This window comes from Carcharodon carcharias, chromosome 8, assembly GCF_017639515.1.
Source record: "Carcharodon carcharias isolate sCarCar2 chromosome 8, sCarCar2.pri, whole genome shotgun sequence".
NCBI classification, from domain to species: Eukaryota; Metazoa; Chordata; class Chondrichthyes; order Lamniformes; family Lamnidae; genus Carcharodon; species Carcharodon carcharias.
The window spans coordinates 68,871,051-68,893,842 of NC_054474.1; the positions used below are offsets into that span (position 1 = coordinate 68,871,051).

At 42.2% G+C, this 22,792-nt stretch overlaps 1 protein-coding gene across 1 annotated transcript in view; it reads right to left on the reverse strand.

Moving 5' to 3' along the window:
- The window catches only part of LOC121281448 (receptor expression-enhancing protein 2-like), a 104,464-nt gene that overhangs the window by 25,047 nt on the left and 56,625 nt on the right, over window positions 1-22,792 (reverse strand). Inside the window, exons 3-4 of the mRNA XM_041194394.1 lie at window positions 3,372-3,448; window positions 272-392 (exon numbers count right to left, since the gene is read on the reverse strand). Coding sequence (XP_041050328.1) covers window positions 272-392; window positions 3,372-3,448 — 198 coding nt within the window. The remainder of the gene's footprint in view (window positions 1-271; window positions 393-3,371; window positions 3,449-22,792) is intronic.

Below are 22,792 nucleotides of genomic sequence, written 5' to 3' on the forward strand. Positions count from 1 at the left end.
AACAAATCATTTTCAGGAAAGACAGATGGTGCTCACTATCCAGTAAATGTTGAAGATGAATAAGAAGCTCATGCATTAGGTCCTCATATGATGAATACAATCCAAATGATTAGATGTTGGTGAAAATAAAAAAATAGATTTTAAATTACAAACGAATGATATCAGTTCCTAATAAGTTATTCCATAAAATATTCATGGAAAGCTGCATCCTTAGCTCTCCTCTTCAGGTTAAGCAATAGTAAAGGATATTGCCAAGTTGTATTAGTGGTACCTTCTCTTTGCTGGACAAGGTCGGGTGGACAAACTTTCTGTACAGGACACTGGAGCCTTTTGTGTATGGGGACAGCAGCCAGATAACAAAAGCTATCTTCAACTCAAAGTAAAATGGAAACCTATGGGAACAGAAAAGGAAGATGATTAAGCAGAGAGATTTAGTGATTAAAGAGACTCACTAGCTTGTATCCTGAAAATACCTCAGTCCTCTCACTCCATTTCAATTCCTACTCGGTAAGCTTGCAAAGAATGCAAGTAGAGGATAGTTACCACATGTCAATAAATAAAACATTTTAGGAATGATTTTTTTTTCAATTACAATTTAATATTCAGTGCTTTCTGAGTTTTATATTTATTTGAGCAGCATCTGTATCACACCGATGTCAACTTGCTTTCTGTGGTTAATGAACTTAATCCAGGAGACTATTTCAGGGTGAGCCAGTGTGTTCAAACAAGATGGCACTGGTGAAAAGAAAACTTAGAGCATAGAAACATAGGAAATAGGAGCAGGAGTAGGTCATTCGGCCCTTCAAGCCTGCTCTGCCGATCATGGCTGATCCTCTATCTCAACGTCATACTCCCGCTCTCTCCCAATACTCCTTGATGCCTTTACAGTCCAGAAATATATCTATTTCCTTCATAGATATATTCAGTAATTTGGCCTCCACAGCCTTCCGTAGTAGAGAGTTCCACAGGTTCACCGCTCTCTGAGTGAAGAAGTTTCCCTTCCTCTCAGTCTTAAATGGTCTACCCCATATCCTGAGACTGTGACCCCTTTGTTCTAGACACCACCCCCCCCCACCCCCCCCCCCCCCCCCCCCCCCCCCCCCCCCCCCCCCCCCGGCCACCCCAGCCAAAGGAAACATTATCCAGTCTGTCCATCCCTGTCAGAATTTTATACATTTCAATGAGATCCCATCTCATTCTTCTAAACTCCAGTGAATCCAGGCGTGGTCGGCCCACTCTCTCCTCATACGACAATCCTGCCATCCCAGGAATCAGTCTGGTGAGCCTTCGTTGCACTCCCTCTATGACAAGTATATCCTTTCTTAGGTAAGGAGACCATAGCTGCACACAATATTCCAGGTATGGTCTCACCAAGCCTCTGTACAGGTGCAGTGAGACATCCTTTCTCCTGTGTTCAAGTCGTCTTGCAATGAAGGCCAACATATCAGTTGCCTTCTTAACTGCTTGCTGCGCCTGCATGCTTTTCAGTGATTGGTGTAAAAGGACACTTGGGTCCCTTTGTGCATTAACATTTCCCAATCTATCACCATTTAAATTATATTCTACCATTCTGTTTTTCCTACTGAAGTGGATAACATCACACTTATCCACGTTATCCTGCATCTGCCATGTATTTGCCCACTCACTTAGCCTTTCTAAATCACCTCGAAGCCTCTTAACATCCTCCGCATTGCTCACATTCCCACTAATTGTCGTCAGCAAACTTGAAAATATTACATTTGGCTCCCTCATCCAAATCATTAATATGGGCCCAAGCACTGATCGCTGCGGTATCCTACCAGTCACTGCCTGCCACTCCAAAAATTTATTCCTACTCTCTGTTTCCTGTCTGCTAACCAATTCTCAATCCACACCAATATATTATCCACAATCCCATGTACTTTAATTTGACACACTAACACCTGAAATGGGACTTCATCAAAAGCTTTCTGAAAATACAAATATAACACATCCAGTGGTTCTCCCTTATCTATTCTGCTAGTTACATCCTCAAAAAACTCCAGTAGGTTTGTCAAACATGATTTGCCTTTCATAAATCCATGTTGACTTTGTCTAATCCTGTTGATATTTTCTAAGTGTCCTGTTATCACATCTTTTATAATAGACTCTAGCATTTTCCCTACTACTGATATTAGGCTAACTGGTCTGTAATTCCCTGGTTTCGCCCTTCCTTCTTTTTTAAATAGTGGGGTTACATTTGCCACCCTCCTATCTGCCAGGACTGTTCCAGAATCTACAGAATTTTGGAAGATGACAACCAATGCATCCATTATTTCCATGACCACCTCCTTTAGTACCCTGGGATGTAGATTATCAGGCCCTGGGGATTTATTGGCTTTTAGTCCCATTCATTTCTCCAGCATTATTGTCTTAGTAATACTAATTTCCTTCAATTCCTCCTTCTCACTAGACCCTTTGTTCCCTGGTATTTCTAGGAAGTTACTTGTGGCTTCACCCATGAAGAAAGAAGTAGTTGTTTAATTGCTCTGCTATTTCCTTGTTCTCTATTATAAATTCTCCCATTTCAGACTGTAAGGGACCTACATTTGTCTTCACTAATCTTTTTCTTTTTACATGCTTATAGAAGCTTCTACAGTCCACTTTTATGTTCCTTGCAGGTTTACTCATACTCTATTTTCCGTCTCTTAATCAATCTCTTGGTCCTTCTTTGCTGAACTCTAAACTGCTCCCAATCCTCAGGCTTGCTACTTTTACTAGAAACTTTATATAATTCTTCTTTGGATCTAATACTATCCTTAATTTCTTTTGTTAGCCTTCTGTTGTGTTTTTGCACCAGAAACAAATGTATACAATGTATGCATTTGTTCCTTAAATATTAGCTACTGCCTATCCACCATCATGTCTTTTAATGAAGTTCCCCAATCAATCTTAGCCAATTCATGCCTCATACTTCGTGGTTTGCTTTGTTTAGATTTAGGACCCGAGCAGATGGCAGGAAGAATTATTTTTCAATACAAAAACAGATGGTCGATACTCAGAATGGTCTTCTGGGTAGGACGAAGGACAAAAATATCTTACATTCATTCAAGAATCAGTTGTAGGATCTCGTGGGGAAACGTAGGTCTTTTGTCTGGGCAGATGAGCTAAGTTGGGGTACAAATCCACCTCCATATCAACCTATTCCTCATCCATCACTAGTGCAGCCTCTTCGCTGATGGGGAAGGGGGGCAGTGATTCACGGGCAGGTTAACCAAAGATTAGAAAGAAAGAAAAATGTACACATAGTATATCCCTTAATGGACCTGGTGAGATCAATTATTTGTTTGAATAATAGTTTTTGTATGCAAGTTCCAAAACCAGTAGTACTGCGAAACATATACTTCACTCACCATGACAGGATTATGTCTGTGAGGGTCTCCGCTGTAGTAAAAAATGCAAATACAATCCAGTACATCATCCACTTCACCTGACAGAGAGAGAAAGGTATCAATGAGTAACAAATAGCCCATTCGGGATTAATTCCATATTAATCCTAACCTGCTGAATGAATAGAAAGTTCATTTAGAGAGAGTGATTCTCACCCTGTTAAACAAACAGCAATTTGGTACCGTTATATAGTGAGGAGCACTTGATCTGCTTATCAAACAGGAACTTTTAGTCAGTTATACTGTAAGGCAATAAATGCAATAAATGGGAACTCCATACAGCTACAAGGTGAGTAATCGCAATCCTGCAATTTAAAACACACACTTTAACCTTAGCAAATATTATCTAATGTTATTACTTAATGGCACCACCAAATTAATTTTAGAATAATTTTCTTCAAAAATGCTGCAATGGGCAAAGGTTCCCACAAACCAGAGCTGACATTGTTCTTATCGAGGCCGTCAAGCTTTGAACTGTCTTATAATATGCAATACCCTTTTGTTGCCACTAGATGTCCTAAATTTGCCCTTCAAAAGCTTGAACTTAGGAACAAACAAAATTGATAGACAGGAAAAGGCCAGCTGGTCTTTCAAGCCTTTTCCATTTCCCTTCTTATCCCGCTATCCTGATACATCTAAAACTACTGTGATGAGTGTACTTTCCCCATTCTATTAAATACATTGAGGGTCATCCAGGCTGTTATTGGTTTTCAAATTTCACAGTTATTAAATAATTGAAGTACAATTACAGAGGTATCACAAATTTAATGTTGAGGGAGGTAAATAATCACAATAACCTTCAAAGAAAAACACTAAACTTTGTACTTTCTTATAGAGTGAATTCAGCAAAAACTCCGGAATGGAAGTCAGACATGCTTAAAAAGGTTCTTGTGACCTCAAGTGGCTGTGCTGCATCTCAGGTGACAATTGCTGCATTTGTCATTCTTCAGCCTGTTGATGAATACATAAGTAAAAGAAACCTTGCTTTCCAGGGAAAACCACCTCCGTTACTTTCCCCATGGAAAGAAGGCAGCAGCACAAGAAGCAGGTGGCCTGCTTTCCAAAAATGCTGCGCTTCACTAATAGCTCATGTGCAGTCACCAGGCCTCCTATGAAGGTTTTTGTTCCGTAAATGTGCAAATGAAGTCTGACCACAGCAACACCAGTGTATCTTAATACATTGTATCCTAGCAGCAGCCACACTACCTTCATGTTTTCACAGTCCATTGTGTCATGACTATTTGAAGAAGCAAACAGACTAGATATTTGGCTTTTAGTGGCTCAAGGGTTCCCAGAATTCAGACCAGAATTGGCCTGAGCTTTCTGACAGAATTATGTTTGCATGCTTTTTAATAACATTATTGACAATTTTTGGATTTTAACCCTGACTAGTGACATTATTGAAAATCCCCGAACAAAAGCCAGAATACTACAATAAAGCTAAGACAGCCACTCAAATTTTGCTGGAACATACAGGACTGAGTGGGGAACTATTGCTTTATAACTTTAACTAAATGTTATGAAATAATCTGTATCTGCTTTACTTTGACATCTGTGCAGCAGGACGATAAATAAAATCATCCAGAATTGTTGGCACAACAGAAATAGGAAAAGTAGCTCCTCTTTTGCCACCTAAACTACTACTCACTCACTTCTGATGTGTGCTTCACAAGGAGCTTCATCCTGATCTTCTCACTCTGATTCCCCCCCTGATGGATGTACCTGAGCTGGTGCCTTTATGGTCAGGAGCGTGTGACAAACATCCGCAAGATCGTCCAGCTTCCTGCTCATCGCTGGTAACAGTTATCCTGAGCTGGAGGAAGGGATGTGGGGGCAAGAGCAGAAGTGAGAGATTCCACCCAAAGGCAAAAGGAAGGCATATTAATAGGATGTGTGCTTGAATGGTTTCTGCGTACAGTAGCAAGCTCAAAGCATTGAGTGCTATGCCACTGCTTGGTAGATGTGCCAAAGTTACTGGGTACGTAAACCTGAAGGGAAAACAGTTAAGAAGGAATTGAAGAAAACACTGGCCTACACATGCAACTGTCTCTATTCCCACAATTTGTAGGCCTGTCTTCTTATGACCACTGTTTTTTCTGAGGTTGTGAACACCTTTCTCCCTTCAAAACCAACAGAACACTTCCAAATCCTTAAAATATGAGCACCGAGCACCATGTAAATATCCAGTCCACATCCCAGCAGTGAATGGGTGACGACTGTGCATTCTGGTAGTGTCAGTTAGCATTCTCGCTTCATGGAAAACTTGTGACAGTCATATGTTGGCTTAGAAGCATTTCACTATACTAGTCACAAAGTTCAAACTTGCAATATGATGGACATTATTGTGTTATTGTACAAGATATGAGGTGTTATGCCAATGCTTCCCAGGCTCCATTGCCCATAATCTGCAGACTGAATACAGACTTAATGTGTTGCCAAGGCACTCTCCTTGGTGCTCTTGTTCAGGCCTGGGAATTTTTGCTCCAACATGGAGGGTCACCTTCGTTCTATCCACCACTATTTGTGGTGTTTGTTGCACACCAATTTTCACAGCAAGACTCCCCTCATTCCCAAATACCAGTAAAGTCCTCTGTTGCATGTCTTCCAGCAAAATACCTCACTATCAAAGGGCTGATGTTTGCCCTTGATAAGTTTGTATTCTGTTAATCCACAGAGACAGAAGCAAACACCTCTGAAACTCAGCTTTCACCACATGGAAGGAACAGATGCATGGGAACAACATCACCTTCAAGTTTCCCTCCAAGTTACACACCATCCTACTTGGACTGTTATAGCACAGCAGATGGTAAATGCTGAGCTTTTCAAATCCCAGAGGGAAATTTGAAACAACTGCCATAACTATTTTACAATTTGTATTTATTTTGAGATGCGTGCCTTAAATTCAGCAGTAATAAGTCCACCGACTCTTATAGGTTTCTTACAAAACTAAATTAAATCTTTATTAAATAAAAAAAATGATTTTAAGCCCACACATAGGTTTACAAATTACTACTATGATACCTCCTAGCTCCCCAAGTTAACCTAATTCCTAGTTACACCTCTGTTGAGGCAACAGTAAAACACATAGATTTTAAAGACCCAGGCAAAGTAGCACAATACCCTGAACAGTCGAATTCAAAGTGAATTTTCTTCACTTCAGTTTGTGTAGACAGCAAGTTGTGGCTTAGAGGTAGGAGGCTTTTCACACTTGTCAGATCTTAGAATGCCTTCTTTCCTACAAACAACCTCATCTCCTTTATACAGATTTCCCCTTTGAATGCAAATACCCCTTGTTTCACTACATCTTTGGACTTTATCTCTCATAATAAAAATCTATCATAGTACCAATTTTACCAGTAATCTTTGGGAAAAATAAACACACTCTTTATTAACTTCTCCTGGCTAGGTGAAACATTTCACCCCTCTTTTGAATTCAAGCTACTCTGGTTTATTTAAAAATGTAAATGTTCCCTTTACATCTCACATTCTAAAACTTCACCCTATTTAACAGTTCAAATCTAGCTTCTCTTCTTACATCAAAGCCTTCAGAACAGCTGTCTCTAATTCTGACACACAGTCAAGCAAACATGCATAGACACAGACCCCACTATTACAAAAATAAAAGCAAAAAACTGCAGATGCTGGAAATCCAAAACAAAAATAAAAATACCTGGAAAAACTCAGCAGGTCTGGCAGCATCTGCGGAGAGGAACACAGTTAATATTTCGAGTCCGTATGACTCTTCAACAGAACTAAGTAAAAGTAGAAAAGAGGTGAAATATAAGCTGATTTCGGGGGTGGGGGGGTGGTGGGACAGTTAGAGCTGGATAGAGGGCCAGGGATAGGTGGAGATAGCCAAAAGATGTCATAGACAAAAGGACAAAGAGGTGTTGAAGGTGGCGATATTATCTAAGGAATGTGCTAATTAAGGGTAGAAAGCAGGACAAGCAAGGTACAGATAGCCCTATTGGGAGTGGGATGGGGTGAAGGGAAGGGATCAAAATAGGCTAAAAGGTAGAGATAAAACAATGGATGGAAATACATTTAAAAATAATGGAAATAGGTGGGAAAAGAAAAATCTAAATAAATTATTGGAAAAAAAGGGGGATCGGAAAGGGGGTGGGGATGGAAGGGAGAGTTCATGATCTAAAATTGTTGAACTCAATATTCAGTCCGGAAGGCTGTAAAGTGCCTGGTCTGAAGATGAGGTACTGTTCCTCCAGTTTGCGTTGAGCTTCACTGTTTCACCCCACTATTACTCTACTTAACAATAAATTCCAAATAACACTATGGAAAATATTATATCTTCCTGACATGGACATATATCCTTCATTGTCACTCGGTTAAATGCTTAAAGCATCTAAGAGCATTGTGGGAGTACCATCGCCACATGGAGCAGTTCAAGAAGACCCACTACCACCTCCTCGAGAGCAACTACGATGGGCAATAAATGTCAGCCACTTTCCGGGAATGAATTTAAGATAAAAAAAATTCAGAAAGCACAAAAATGGCTGATAAGTTAATTTAGATGCGTCATTGTTCCACAAAGCAAATAAGTTAATTACACTGCAGTCTTTTGAAGAAGTCCATCCTGTCGGTATCGAAGCAATCCTGAGTTTTCGCAGCTTTGGAAGATTCAATTATGTTGCCCAAGGCATTCTTGAATTATTAATGACTCTCTTGGTGACTGATTCTGAGATAACATAGTTCAACAATGTTTAAGCAATCATTTGTGGAGACAACTGCCTGCTGTGACTTCTAACTTGAAAGGACTTTTAAACTTAAAGGATTTTTAAAGCAGGAATATACTTTTAACAATTTTCCTTAAAAATCCACAATATCATAACTGCATGGTCGTGATGTTAGCTTAAATCAAAGGAAAGGATAAATGTTTATTTTCACAGCACCTGAAATATAAACTCAACAAATTCCTACTCCCCAAACATGCAGTTATACACACACAAGAAAGTATGACTTCTGGAGATGCAACATGTACTTAGATTACTGACAGAGTAACATGAAACAGGTCCCTTGTTTACAGTCCTTAAAATGGTGGCTGAAAACATTGCAGGCCTGAAGGATTCACTTTTGCTTCCTTGAAGATAAATGGAGGATGGAGATTTGAAGTTTCGACTGTTTCAGTTGAAATTGTGGCAGAGCTCCTGTAATTGAAGAAATAAAATCTTGCAGGTAAAATGAATTCGCCCCTTTTAACTTCCTGAGATGACTGTCTTTTTGAGGCAGGTTCTTTCCCTTTTATGGGCAATCTCTTCCCCATAGGTGCTGGTCCCAGACTGCCTACTGGGCTCCCTTGTGGATTAATAAGGAAACAGCTCCCTCTCTAGCCAGTTTCAGTAATGTGATAACAGTATCGATACATTCCATTGTCCACACAATGGCCTGAATTTTTCAGGTGGTGGGCACCGCTCGGTGGGAGCAGTCGCATAGCTGATCGCTGCCTGCGATTGGCTCTGCTCCGCCATTTTACATAGACAGGCCGATTAAGGCCTGCCCAGCTTAATGTGTGATCAGTAGCGCTGAGCGCTACCTGTACAGGCAGGGGGAGGAGAGAGAGTCAGGGCCAGTGCTCTTTCGCACATGCACGTGAAAGAACGCTTCAATCTTCCTGAGGCAGTTCCGTGCCTCAGGGAGATTGAATGGATATTGAAATAATTAAATAAATGGGTCAAAAATTTATTTAAACATGTCCTCTCATGTGACTATGTCACATGAGATGGGACATATTTTTATTTTTAGGGAAAAGTTTTTATTAAATAAAAGCTTTCGGAAACCTCATCCCGCTTATGAATGAGGTTTCCTAAAAAACGTGAAGGCCACTTAGCCTTTTTGTCTGCCCGCCAACCTTGCAATAACCTTAAATGAGATCCTTAATGGCCTTAATAGGCTGTTTACATTTCAACGGGCATGCAGTCAACTCCAGCGTGCCCCTGCCGAAGGAAACATCGCTACTCAGCGTGATGATGTCGGGACATACACCCGACGTCACTGCGCGTCATTTTACGCATTGGCGTGTTGGGCCCACCCCTGCACGCCAATAAAAAATCCTGCCCAATGTGTTGGAGCCAATGCAACTGACACACAACAGGGACATGATTGACACCCTATCAACATTCCAGTTATGAATTACTTTATTTGAAATCCTATCTTCATGGAGCCAGCATGTCTAGCAGCCATTGTCATTTTGATGCTCTTCCATTTAAAATGATGAAGGGTAGTCAATTAATGCCCAGGAAAGCCATTTGTGTTTTAAGTAACTTGTCTCTGCCTCTCTAGAAACCACAACAGAAGACAGCTGGCTTTCTGGAGTCCATTTTGTGAAGGTTAAGTGTCAATATTTCATGCTGCTGTCTTCTTTGTTTGAAAAAATATAGTGTCCATTTTCGGATTAGCTTTATGGGCATGGTGTAACTGTCACACTATTCAAAAATATAACTGTAGTCCACTAGGCCATCTATGAATTTCTCTAGATCCTTCTGAAACCTATCTATTCTTCAATTACTTTTGCTGAGTGCCATCAATTTTTTTAAAAGTATTTATTTAAAAGTATTTTTTAAAAGTATTACTAGCAAGACCTACTTTCAAATGAATATGAATAATGGAAACATAAGGAGAGCAAGGACAGAGCCCGAGGGCAGAATCTGGTTGAGGCACTGGGTGTCTTGCCTGCTGGTGAGAGACCGGCACTGCCTCTTTTTGGGAAGGCACACCTAACGACAGGCCAATCAAGTAACGGCAAGACCACTGGCAGGCCTTCCCCTGGAATCAAGATCCGGGGTTGGAAGTCTCGCCTACCGAGAGCTGCGGGCCAATCAGAGGCCGGTAGCTCTTGTGCTCAGCAGCGCCACAGGGGAGGCAGTGGTTGCTGCCGGGAGGTCAGGCACCGAAGTCCCAGGCCATGGGTAAGTAATATGGGGGCAGGGGGTGGGTTTCAAGGGGTGGGTCTTGCAGAGAGAAGGGTGTAGGGGAATGTTGTCAGCAAAGGCAGGGGCTGGTTTCAAGCAGGGCCCCGCTCTTCCCGACGTCCAGACCCTTGATTGGATAGAGTGCCTTTGACTGAGGGAGCCCACCAGCTGCACCTCCCTCCAACCTCCCCCATCGCCACCCCAAGGAATGATGCAGCCTACACTGGTTTAGCTGTCGTGCATGCTGCATGGCAAGGTGCCCGCCTGCAGCTGGGTTAGTACCAGCGGCGGCAGGTTTCGGCCCTTAGATGGTCATTAATTAGCCACCTCAGGGTCTCAACTGGCAGCAGGGCAGGAAAGCCGACCATGGGCATTCCCACCCAGAACTTAATTCTGGATGAGGAGGGAAGACGGCAGAGTTGCGGTACACCACCATCCCACCTCATTACATACCCTTCCTGCCTCCAGGCTCAATGTAGCTTCTCCAAAAGCATCTGAAATGAAACTTTGCAGATCATTTAGTGAATTTTTATACTGGTGGCTTTCATTCCAGGATCAGTTACCTCCTCAAGGAATTCCAATAGCTTCATGAGGCATGAGCTATTGCTCTGAAACCCATGCTGATTGCTTCATATCTTCTGTGCTCTCAATACAGCTGTACTCTGGACAGACTCATCCCAGGTTTGCACTCAGTGCAGTGGCAGGGGCGAAAAATGACGTTTTACCCACTGGCCGCAATAGCGGGTTTTTGCGTCATATTGTCTGCTTCCCATCTCATTAATTATGCAGCCACAGGGAACACAGCATCCCCTTGGTGGGCAGTCTCTGAATCACCCGCCATGCCCTTACCTCACCATTTCCTCACTTGGTGTGCCATATCTAAACTGCAACCGCCCACACAGTTCTCAATACTTATAAGCCCAGGACAGATCCAGTGAAGACTTGGCCCTGAAAGCCAAGAATAGTTCAGTGACCCGTCACTGGAATGCCTTTTGGAGGCTCGCCATGGTTCCTCCATCCCGTTCTGGCTGCAGGAGGTCGAGCAGACTCACCACTCTGGCTTGGGAGCCGGTGGCAGTGATGGTCAGTGCCAATGCTGCAGAGAAGAGGAGAAGAGGCTGGCCATGCAGTGCAGAAAGAGGATGAATGATGTCATCCATGCCACCAGGGTAAGGCAACCATCTCATCACTCTAAACTCACACACTCAGAAGGCCATCACATTCACTGGCACCTCAGCTCAAGGGACATCACCACTCACTCTCTCACATCTCCATCTGGCCTCATCTCCTCTGGAGGCTGCCTCCTCAGCCCTCACCATCTTGAGGCCACTTGCACAGGTCAACATGTGCCACCCCCTCACACACACACCCCCTTGGATGCCCCCCTTCCCCAGTACAGCCCACGCCCTGCAGCAGTTGAAAAGCCAACCCCGCCTTACGGCTGGTCTGGTAGATAGAGCCCTACCCGTGAGCACCCCCCCTAAAAGTGATGTGGTGCTATTTGTGAAGGCTTGCGCTGATGACTGCGAGTGCTGCCGGAAGCAAGGTAGGCAAACAAGCCTCAAAGTCCTGAGCGAAGTGCAGCTCTGCAGGTGCACATCGCTTAGGTACAGTTGTGAAACATGTGAGTGCCCAGATGATCCAGCATGGGGGTGATTCTGGCGAGCAGGGCTTATAATGAGATGTTAAGGTATTGAAATTAGGTTCCTAATTATGGTGTGCATATTGCCATATTGTCCACTCATGTCCGCCACGATGCCCACCGTCAATGGGACCGGACGATTCCGCCCCCTGATTTGAGTAGCTCTGAATAGAGTAGTTCCTTATTAAGTAGTTAAAAAAATTACCATCCATTTATTTGTTTGAAGTACGAGCTATCCCGTTATAAAGTGGGAACCGGGTGCAAATGTGTTTTGTAACCATTGGCATAGGTACCGGCTGGTTGAATCACCCAGACAGCATTCACTGGCTCTGCAACAAGAAGGGGTTCAAGGCCAATAAGCTGTCAAGTAATGGGACAAGCATCTGCGACCAGGAGGAAAATTAGCACAGGCAACTTGGTCATTTTAAGGGATAAAACAAGTTAACGTGAGTGAGTATATGGGAAATCGATCTCACAAAGAAACTCTGAATATCATGGGGTTGCATGTCATAGCTTCATTTCAGAGCAATCAGGAACAAACAAAACCTGTTCTCTTTGGTTCTTCAATGAGAATGTAGAAAATGTACTTACATTGTGTTTTGTTTATTTCTTTTTGTTATGTTACATATTGGGGCTGAAAATATTGGGATGGGAACTGCATCTCCTGATATTACATACGTTTAAATGGAAAACCTTGCTTCCACATAGGTAGCTTCAACTGAAGTAGTGGTTTCCCGGAACATATCTAATATTTAAAATGTAGAATTTCTGTATACTCTTCCACCATGCTTTCTGGTGTAGTTCACCTGGGACATTTGTGGTTTGCAATTAGAGAAGAACTCATTATACTAATTAGCTATTAATGTAGCAGGATTGACTACCCACTGATTAGGTGTGTTAAGTACAACTCTGGGATATTGTAGTGGTTATGGTACTGGGCTTGTAACCCCAAGATCAAGAGTTCAAATCTCACAATGACAAACTATGAAACAATATAACTTCATCTGAATAGGAACAGATGGAAATGTGTTTGTGCTCAAAAGAGTTATATTCAACTCTGGATATTTCAAAAACAACTTCAAATCATCAGAATTATGCAATAAAAATAACAGTGCAAAATGTGAACATTATGTTCAGAGCAATTTGAGTTATGAGTTGATTTAACAACTGTGAATTATGAACAGTCCGCTGTATTGCTTTCCACTGTGCATGTTTTCAAGAGCCTATTATTCAGCTCACTGGACAAATGCAATGACAGGTTAAAGGTACTAAACTGTACTGATCAAGGAGTATACAAGTTTTACTACTGGACTGTGTCTAATTTGCTGATTTTAACTGTGGCAGTCCTAAATTTATACATCAGTATTCCTTGGCTTGGTAGTACCTGCTCCTGATGAGCTCCTGAAGTGAAACCTCATTTCCCTCTCCATGACTGATTTGGCTTGACAGTGATTTTTTTATTCGTTCATGGGATTTGGGCATTGCTGGCTAGGCCTGCACTTATTGCCCATTCCTAATTGCCCCATTCAGAGGGCATTTAAGAGTCAACCATATTGCTGTGGGTCTGGAGTCACATGTAGGCCAGACCACATAAGGACAGCAGATTTCCTTTGCTAAAGGGCAGTAGTGAACCAGTTGGGTTTTTACAACAAGCAGCGATGGTTTTGTGGCCATCAGTAGACTTTTAATTTCAGATTTTTATTGAATTGAAATTTGACCATCCGCCATGGTGGGATTCAAATGCAGGTCACCAGAGCATTACCTTGGTTTCTGGAATACGAGTCCAGTGACAATACCACTATGCCACCGCCTCCCCATGTGTTATTCCCCCTTGATCAAATGACCTGCCAACATTTGTTACCTGGAAAACAGCAGCCATTTGATAAGGCTCTGGATGGCTGCAAATGTCCTTTGAACTTCACCCAACCCTTTGTCGCAGCTTTCAAGTCAGGACTTAAATTTATTGCGTTTTACAGCCCAATCAGAAGCTATAGACAGATGCAACCGTGAGCCTTTAAAAATATTGAACTGTTTAAGTGGCATCAGATGACTTCCTCTCCCCATTATGTCTGGAATAGTGTTTTGCTGACAGCTGTATTTGTGGTTTCTCTATACACCAACACTTGGGAATTCATTTAAAAGAACACTATGTTGCTCAGTTTAATGTCACCTGATTAGCTGTATGCCCCCATTATGGAGGAAATGTAAGTATCCCAAAATTATTCTGAAGCACAGAGCTTCCTTTCATATTCCTGCACTCTTATGTGTTACGCTCTTATCACATTGAAAGAGAGCCAGAGAGTGTGTAAAGGCAAGGCACGTAAATAATATAAAAGCCAATAAAGCAAAGGAAAAGAGTATGAACTAAGAGAATTTGCGATCTGGATCTCCCTTGGCTGCCCTGAAAAAGCAACTACAAATTTCACAACCTCCTGCAAACATAATTAATTATTACACACAGGGAGGCTGAGAGAGACAGAGGGATGGGATAATAAATCACCAGATGAATCTAATGATAACAACTTGGGCACTGTGCACCATGAGCTAACATGCGCCTCACGTTACATCTTTGCTTTCAAAAGAAAAAGGCATACTACCCTGCTATTTGAAAAAAACAAGACAGACAGGAACTCAAATTTAACTGATAAAATACACAATCTCAAGTAGGCACTATAAAAACCAATAATCCTTTAATGGAGATGGAAGCTGGCGCTGTCTTCCAGGTATGCAATTGGTGACTGGTTGTTCCGCCACCATATTTTGAATGTTGTAGGTGTTGTTACTTTAGGCTGTGGACAGTTCAAGCGACCACTGGTGATCTGTGTTGGTTCAGAAAAATCAGTTTTGCTTACAAGTGGCCCATCAGCATAAATCAACTGATGGTGATTCTGCAATATGTTGAGACTACAACTTGCACACTGTAACTTAATTGAGACACACTGCACCTGTGCATGTTCCAGCACTCCAAGTGCTCTGGCCAGGGAGCTTCACCCATCTCCAGGGTGTGTTGCTTGAAGTGATTTCACATCCCTGATTTATAATACTGCTGATGTTGCTTTATACTGACATGCTCACAAATGTATTCCAGTCAAATCGAGGCTTTAGGAGCGTTCCTGTTATTGGAAGGAGTATCTTGCACATATGGCCCATCAGTCTCTGTAAAGGACTTATACCAACACTTGCACTGAGAGTGTTTGTGCCAATCTAGCAGAACTAGAAATTCCAATTAACCAGACTCTTTGCTCTTTGTGAAGAGTCATTTGACTGTCTTCATGACATTCTTTGCTTTGCCAATGGACTTAGTGGTGAGATGATGACACCCATGTGTTTCAATCCCCATATCTTGGTAAACACTGTAAATTGTGAACTATGAAGTGAGACTGGCTACTTTGATGAGGTTCCTGTCATTGTCACACACAACAGGTAGGTATGGCCATGAAACTCATGAAGGGCAGCTCCAACATTTGACCAAGGCTCAACCATAATCTCTTGCTGTAGCAATGATTCTTTGTTTGGAGAACTGAGGAGGTATTATAGCTATGGTTGGCAGATCCACTGCCTCTGAGCCAGAAAATCTGGGCTCAAGTCCTGCTCTAGGACTTGATGACTATGGAAGCAGTGTTCATGACACAGCCAAAGAGGTTGATAAGCAATCTGTTAATCCTTCCAACATCCATGGCAGCTGGTAAGAGTGGGAGATATTCCTGGTCAGCCATACTTGATGTGGAGTGGTGCCCCTCAAGTGATAACCCTTGTCTCCCTCTAACAATGTGAGGTGCCTACAGTTCTTCATAAGACCATAAGATGTAGGAGCACAAATAGGCCATTTGGCCCATCAAGTCTGCTCTGCCATTCAATGAGATCATGGCTGATCTGATAATCCTCAATTACACTTTCCTACTTTGTCCCCATAACCCTTGATTCCTTTACTGATTAAAATCTGTCTATCGCAGCCCTGAATATGCTAACGACACAGCATCTACAGCCCTCTGTGGTAAAGAATTCCACAGATTCACTACCCTCAGCGAGAAGAAATTCCTCCTCATCTCTGTCTTAAATGGGTGTCCCCTTACTCTGAGATTATGCCCTCTGGTCCTAGACTCTCCCACAAGGGGAAACAACCTGTCAAGCCCCCAAAGAGTCTTATATGTTTTCAAAAGATCGCCTCTCATTCTTCTAAACTCCAATGAGTATAGGCCCAAACTACTCAACCTCTTCTCATAAGAAAACCCCTCCATACCCAGGATCAACCTAGTGAGCCTTCTCTGAACTGTCTCCAATACTAGTACATCCTTCTTTAGATAAGGGGACCAAAATTGTTCACAGTATTCTAGGTATGGTCTAACTAGTGCCTTGTATAGTTTTAGCAAGACTTCCCCATTTTTATACTCCATTCCCTTTGAAATAAAGGCCAACATTTCATTGCCTTCCCTAATACCTGCTGAACTTGTATGCTAGCTTTTTAAGATTCATGCAAGAGAACCCCAAACCCCTCTGTGCTGCAGCTTTCTGCAGTCTTTCTCCATTTAAATAATTTTCAGCTCCTCTATTCTTCCTGCCAAAGTGCATAACCTCACATTTTCCCACATTATATTCCATCTGCCATATTTTTGCCCACTCACTTAACCTGTCTATATCTCTCTGCAGACTCTTTGTGTCATCCTCACTGCTTGCCTTCCCACCTATATTTGTGTCATTCACAAACTTGGCAATAGTACATTCACTTCCCTCATCTAAGCCATTAATATATATTGTAAAGAATTGTGGTCTCAGCACTGATCTCTATGGCACTCCATTAGTTACAGATTGCCATCCTGAAAATGACCCCTTATCCCAACTCTCTGTCTTCTATTAGTTAGACAATACTCTATCCACGCTAATATACTATCCCCAACACCATGAACTCTTATCTTATTAAGTAGCCTTATGTGCAGTACCTTATCAAACGCCTTTTGAAATCCAAATATATTACATCCACTGGTTCCCCTTTATCTATCCTGCTTGTTACTTGCTCAAAGAATTTTAATAAATTTGTCAGGCATGATTGCCCCTTCATGAAGCCATGCTGACTCTGCTTGATTATATTATGCACTTCTAAATGCTCTGCTATTACATATTTTATAATAGACTCTGATATTTTCCCAATGACAGATGTTAAGCTAACTGGCCTAAAGTTACCTGTTCTTTTTCTCCCTCCATTTTTGAATAGGGGTGTTACATTGGCAGTTGTCCAATCTTCTGGGACTTTTCCAGAGTCTAAGGTTTCTTGGAAGATTACTACCAGTACATCCACTGTCTCTGTAGCTACCTTTAATATCCTAGGATGCAACCCATCAGGTCCAGGGGAATTATCAGCCTTTAGTCCAATTAGGTTCCGTAGTACTTTTTCTCTAGTAATAGTTATTGTATTTATTTTCTCCCCCACTTTTGCCCCTTGGTTATTTAGTATTTTTGGAATGCTATTAGTGTCTTTTACCATGAAGCCTGACACAAAGTATTTATTGAACTCCTCTGCCGTTCCCTGGTTCCCCATTATTATTTCCCCAGCCTCATTCTCTAAGGGGCCGAAGTTCACTTTGGCCTCTCTCTTCCTTTTTATATATTTAAAGAAGCTTTTACTGTACATTTTTATATTACTTGCTAGTTTACCCTCAAAATTTTTTTCTCCCTCTTTATTTATTTTTGGTCATCTTTTGTTATTTTTTAAAACTTTCCCAATCCCTTGTCTTACCACTAATCTTTGCCACATTGTATATTTTTTCTTTCAATTTAATACTATCCTTAACTTCCTCGGCTAACCATGGTTGGTTTATCCACTAGAATCCTTCTTCCTCAGTGGGATATATCTTTGTTGTGAGTCATGAACTATTTTCTTAAACGTCTGCCATTGTTCACCAACCGTCTTTTCTGCTAAACTCCTTTCCCAGTCCACTCCAGTCAACTCTGCCCTCATTCCTTTGTAATTACCCTTAGTTAAGTTTAGCACAGCTGTTTCCGACCCAAGTTTCTCACTCTCAAACTGAATGCTAAATTCCACCATGTTATAGTCACTGTTTCCGAGGGATCTTTTACTCTGAAATTCATTTATTAAACTTGCCTTATTACACATTACCAGATCCAAAATAGCCTGATCCCTGGTTGGATCCACAGCATATTGTTCTAGGAAACTGTCTCGAATACACTCTATGGGCAAAATCTTTAGTTCAGCAGGGGGCAAGGGCGACATGTGTGTGCGCCTGACCCGCTTGAGTGTAAAATGATGTGCATTGACATTGGGCGGACATCCCGACATCAACATGCAGTTGTGCAATATTTCGTTCGGTGGGCGCGTGCCAGAGATGGCAGCGTGCCAGCCGAGAATTAAAAGCCTGTTAAAGCCATTAAATTATCAATTAAGTTTAATTTTTCACTTCCCGATCAGCCTTACGGGTGGCAGGCAGATGAAATGGCCAAGCGGCCTTTGCATTTTTTAGGAAACCTCATCCACAGATGGGATGAGGTTTCCTAAATCAAATAAAACTTTTTAAACTTAATTAACAACATGTCCCTGCTCATGTGACAGAGTCACATGAGCGGGGACATGTTTTATTACATTTTCTTTTTTTATAACTCTTCATCTCCCTTAGGTATCTCTGTGCCTCAGGGAGATTCTCAAGCGCGCACTTGCGCGAAGTTCACGCTCGACCCACCCACACAGGCAGCACTGAGTGCTGCCGCTTGCATTTCACGCTGGGTGTGCCTTAATTACCCCGCTAGGGTGAAATCGCCTTCCGGCCCAAATTATCGGCTTCCCACCCGCCCCCATCGAGCCCACCTGACATGGGTGAAATTCTGCCCTATGAATTCTTGCTCAAGGTTACCTCTGCCAATTTGATTTTCCCAATCTACATGAAGATTAAAGTGATTAAAATACTATCTTTCTTACATGCTTTCATTACCTCCTGACTTATTCTCTGTCTTACAGTATTGCTACTGATAGGGGGCCTATAGGCTACCAGTGTCTTCTTCCCCTTGTTATTTCTTACCTCCAACCAAATGGATTCTACATCTTCCAATTCAAGATCATTTCTTGCTATTGTATTTATTCCATCTTGTACTAACAAAGCTACCCCACCACCCTTTCCTTCCTGCCTGTTCTTTTGAAAAGTCACACACTCCTAAATGTTTAGTTCCTAGCTTTGATCTCCTTGTAACTATGACTCCATAATGGCTATAAGATCATACCCATTAACCTTTATTTGTGCCATTAATTCATTTATTTTGTTCTGAATACTACGTGCATTTAAGTAAAGATCCATTAATTTTGCCTTTTTACCAGTTTTCCCCCTTTGACCCTATTTGCTACTGTTTTATTATATTTGTACACTTCCTGTCACAATCCGGGTATCATTACTTAAATAGCTGCCCTGCAATGCTGCCATATCCTTTTGCTTTGTAGGCCTAGGTATCCCCTCTCTGGAACACTTCCCACCTTTGTTTAGTTTAAAGCCCTCTCTACAGCCCTAGTTATTCGATTTGCCAGGACACTGGTCATGGCTCAAGTGAAGCCCATCCCACTGGAACAGCTCCCTTCTACCACAGTACTGGTGCCAGTGCCCCATGAAATGAAACCCATTCCTCCCACACCAATCCTTGAGCAATGCATTTAACTCCTTGACTTTATTTACCCTATACTAGTTTGCCTGTGGCTCAGGTAGTAATCCCAATATTATTAACTTGGAGGTTCTGCTTTTTAATTTAGCTCCTAACTGTTCAAATTCTTTCAGCAGAACCTCCTTTCTTATCCTATCAATGTTGCAGCTACCAACATGGACAACGACAACTGGATCCCTCCTCTCCCACTTCAAGTGCCTCTCCAACCCTGAGGAGATGTCCTTAACCCTGGCACCGGGCAGACAACACAGCCTTTAGGACTCATGCTCACGGCTGCAGAGAACAGTATCTATCCTCCTAATTATACTGTCCCCTACCACTACTATGCTCCTATTTCCTCCCCCTACTTGAATGGCTCCCTGTACCACACTGCTGTGGTCAGTTCACTTATCCTTCCTGCCGTCCTGGCTTGCAAACTTGCAAGAATCTCGTAATTGTTGAACAATTGCAGGGGCCAAGGCTCCTTGAGCACTACCCCCTGGACCCTCATACCTGCTTCATCTGCAGTCACACCCTCCTGTCCCTGATCACAGACCAAATTTGAATTACTTAATCTGAGGGGTGTGACCACGTCCAGGAGCAAAATGTGCAGGTAGCTTTCCCCCTCCCTGATGTGGAACAATGTCTGCAGTTCAGACTCCAACTCCTTAACTTGGATCCGAAGTTCCTCGAACTGCAAACGCTTGCTACAGATGTGTTCACTCTGGATCACCTTGGTGTCCAGTGGTTCCCACATGCTGCAGCAGCAACACATCACCCACCCTGCAATCACTATCGTATTTTATTTAATTTATTAATTAATTACTCTAGTATCCCTGCTCTTTACACTTGAAAAATCCTCTGCTCTTTACGCTTCATTGCAATTAATTTTTTTTTACACCAGTATCGATCTTATACTTAACATGCTATTTTTAAGAAAAAGAGAGAAAAAAAGACTACAGACTTAAATACAAAGTAAAGGCCTTACTTTTACTTTAAAGACAAGAAATCCCATCCATCCTACTCACCAGTCGGCTGCTTTCCCAGCACTCATGTCACGTTGTGGTTCATGACGTCACTCCACCACTGGTCTCACTGCAGGTAGGCCTCTTAATCCGCCCTTTTATCCTCTCCTGCTCACCTTTCATTCAAAATATACTATTCCGAGCTTTAGGAATAGAATAAACCTTAATCATTTACCAGATACTCACCAATTAACCAGCTACTTTTCCTGTAGCAGAGCAAGAATCAATTCCTGGAGGCTGAAAATATTTAGGCAAAAGCAACCAAAACCTCTTTCCCTTCCTCTGCTTAACTCCCTGAAGCGCTGAACTCTGGGACCCTATTGTAAGTCACACTCAAGTGCTAAGTCACACTAAGTTGGCTACTTATATATGCTCCTACCACAAAAGGCCTCTAGTGGACTATGGCTAATTACAGATGGATTTGGAGGACTGTGAGGAGCCAAAAGGATATCACACTTTGCAATGTATTGTTTAAACTCTGCTGATATCCTGGGCCAGTAGAGGCTGTTGCAAACACAACAGACATGCTCTTCTATGCCAGTGTCTGTTGAATGGGTAACTGACATCAACTCCTTATACAGTAAGCTGGTACCATGGGTGGTTGAACTTTGAATATCAGTTCCCCTTGCCCAGTCACTTCTTCTCAAAAGCCAAAGTCGGGATAGAGGCATTCACGAACCTCTGACTTGATCGCAGGCCAGCCCTCCTCAATAATAACACATAATTGCTTATAGTCATTTGATAGTACAGAACTTGAATATTGCTGAAAAAAGAGACAAAGCTCTTCACTCATCAGGATATGCAAGAACACCAATATAAGAGGAAGACAACAGTTTATACCGTATGTGAAAAGAGTGCTTATTGGTTGGCAAGCGTCATTGCCATGGAGAATGCAACACTGACGGTGACTGACAGCTAACTGCTAAGCATTGCTTGAAATTTAAACCAGGCAGCTTGACCCTGATTGGTCAAGGCATTGCCCTGAGGAATGAGTCAGTGAATGGCTGTCACTTATTTTGTTTAGCTGAAACAGGCATTATGTGTGCACATGTTTTTTCCTGTCTGCAAAGAACAGGGCCCTGTGTATTAATATATGTAGCTTCCAGTACATGTGCCACATTGCATGCCCGACTGACAATCTTAAGTTGGTTTTCAGTGTAATTCTTAGCACACAGAGGATTATTTAGCAAATGTTGGACAATCACGGAATCATATCGAACGTTGGACACTGTGTTTTGCGTTTTGCAAGCACAGGCTGGTTAGGTACAGTCTGTACCCTGCCTGTTGCGAACAGCGGCTGGGACATGCTGTTTGATACAATCCGCCAGTCTTTGGGACATACGGCCGACATACCTAGCAGCACACTGGCACTGAAATTCATTAACCTCATCCCAAAGACTGGTGGATCATATTAAACAGCATATCCCAGCCATTGTTCACAACTGGCAGGGTACAGATCATACCCAACCAGTCCATGCTTGCAAAACTCAAAACACAGTGTCCAACATTCGATGTGAATCCACAATTGGACAACATTTGCTAAACAATCCTCAATGTGTTAAGAATTATGTTGACAGCCAATTTAAGATCATCAGTCGGGCTCACAATGTGGCACATTTGCTTGTACTGGAAGCTACATATATTAATACACACGGCCCTGTTCTTTGCAGGCAGAATGAACATGTACACACACTGTGACTGTTTCAGCTAAACAAAATAAGTGACAACCATTTGCTGACCCATTCCTCAGGGCAATGCCTTGACCAATCAGGGTCACGGTCCTGGTTTAAATTTCAAACAATGTTAGGCAGTTGTCAGTCGCCATCAGTGGTGCCCTGTCCATGGCAACATCACTTGCCAACCAATCAGCACTCTCTTCACATACATTATAAATTGTTGTCTTCCCCCTACATTGGTATTCTTGTGAGCGTCCTGATGAGTGCAAGACGAACAGCTTAGAATGTCTCTTTTTTCAGCAATACATAGTTGCTTCTAAACTGCATTCACTGCAGCCTGATTGAGTTGGTTCCAGCACAAGTCCCCAACCGGAAGTCATTCATGATGATTAGTTTCTTTTGGGCTCGTGTAAAATCACAGTTGTTAATTTCTGGCAGATTCAGTGTATCTGCACGAGCTATATTCTCTTCTAATATGCAACTCTCG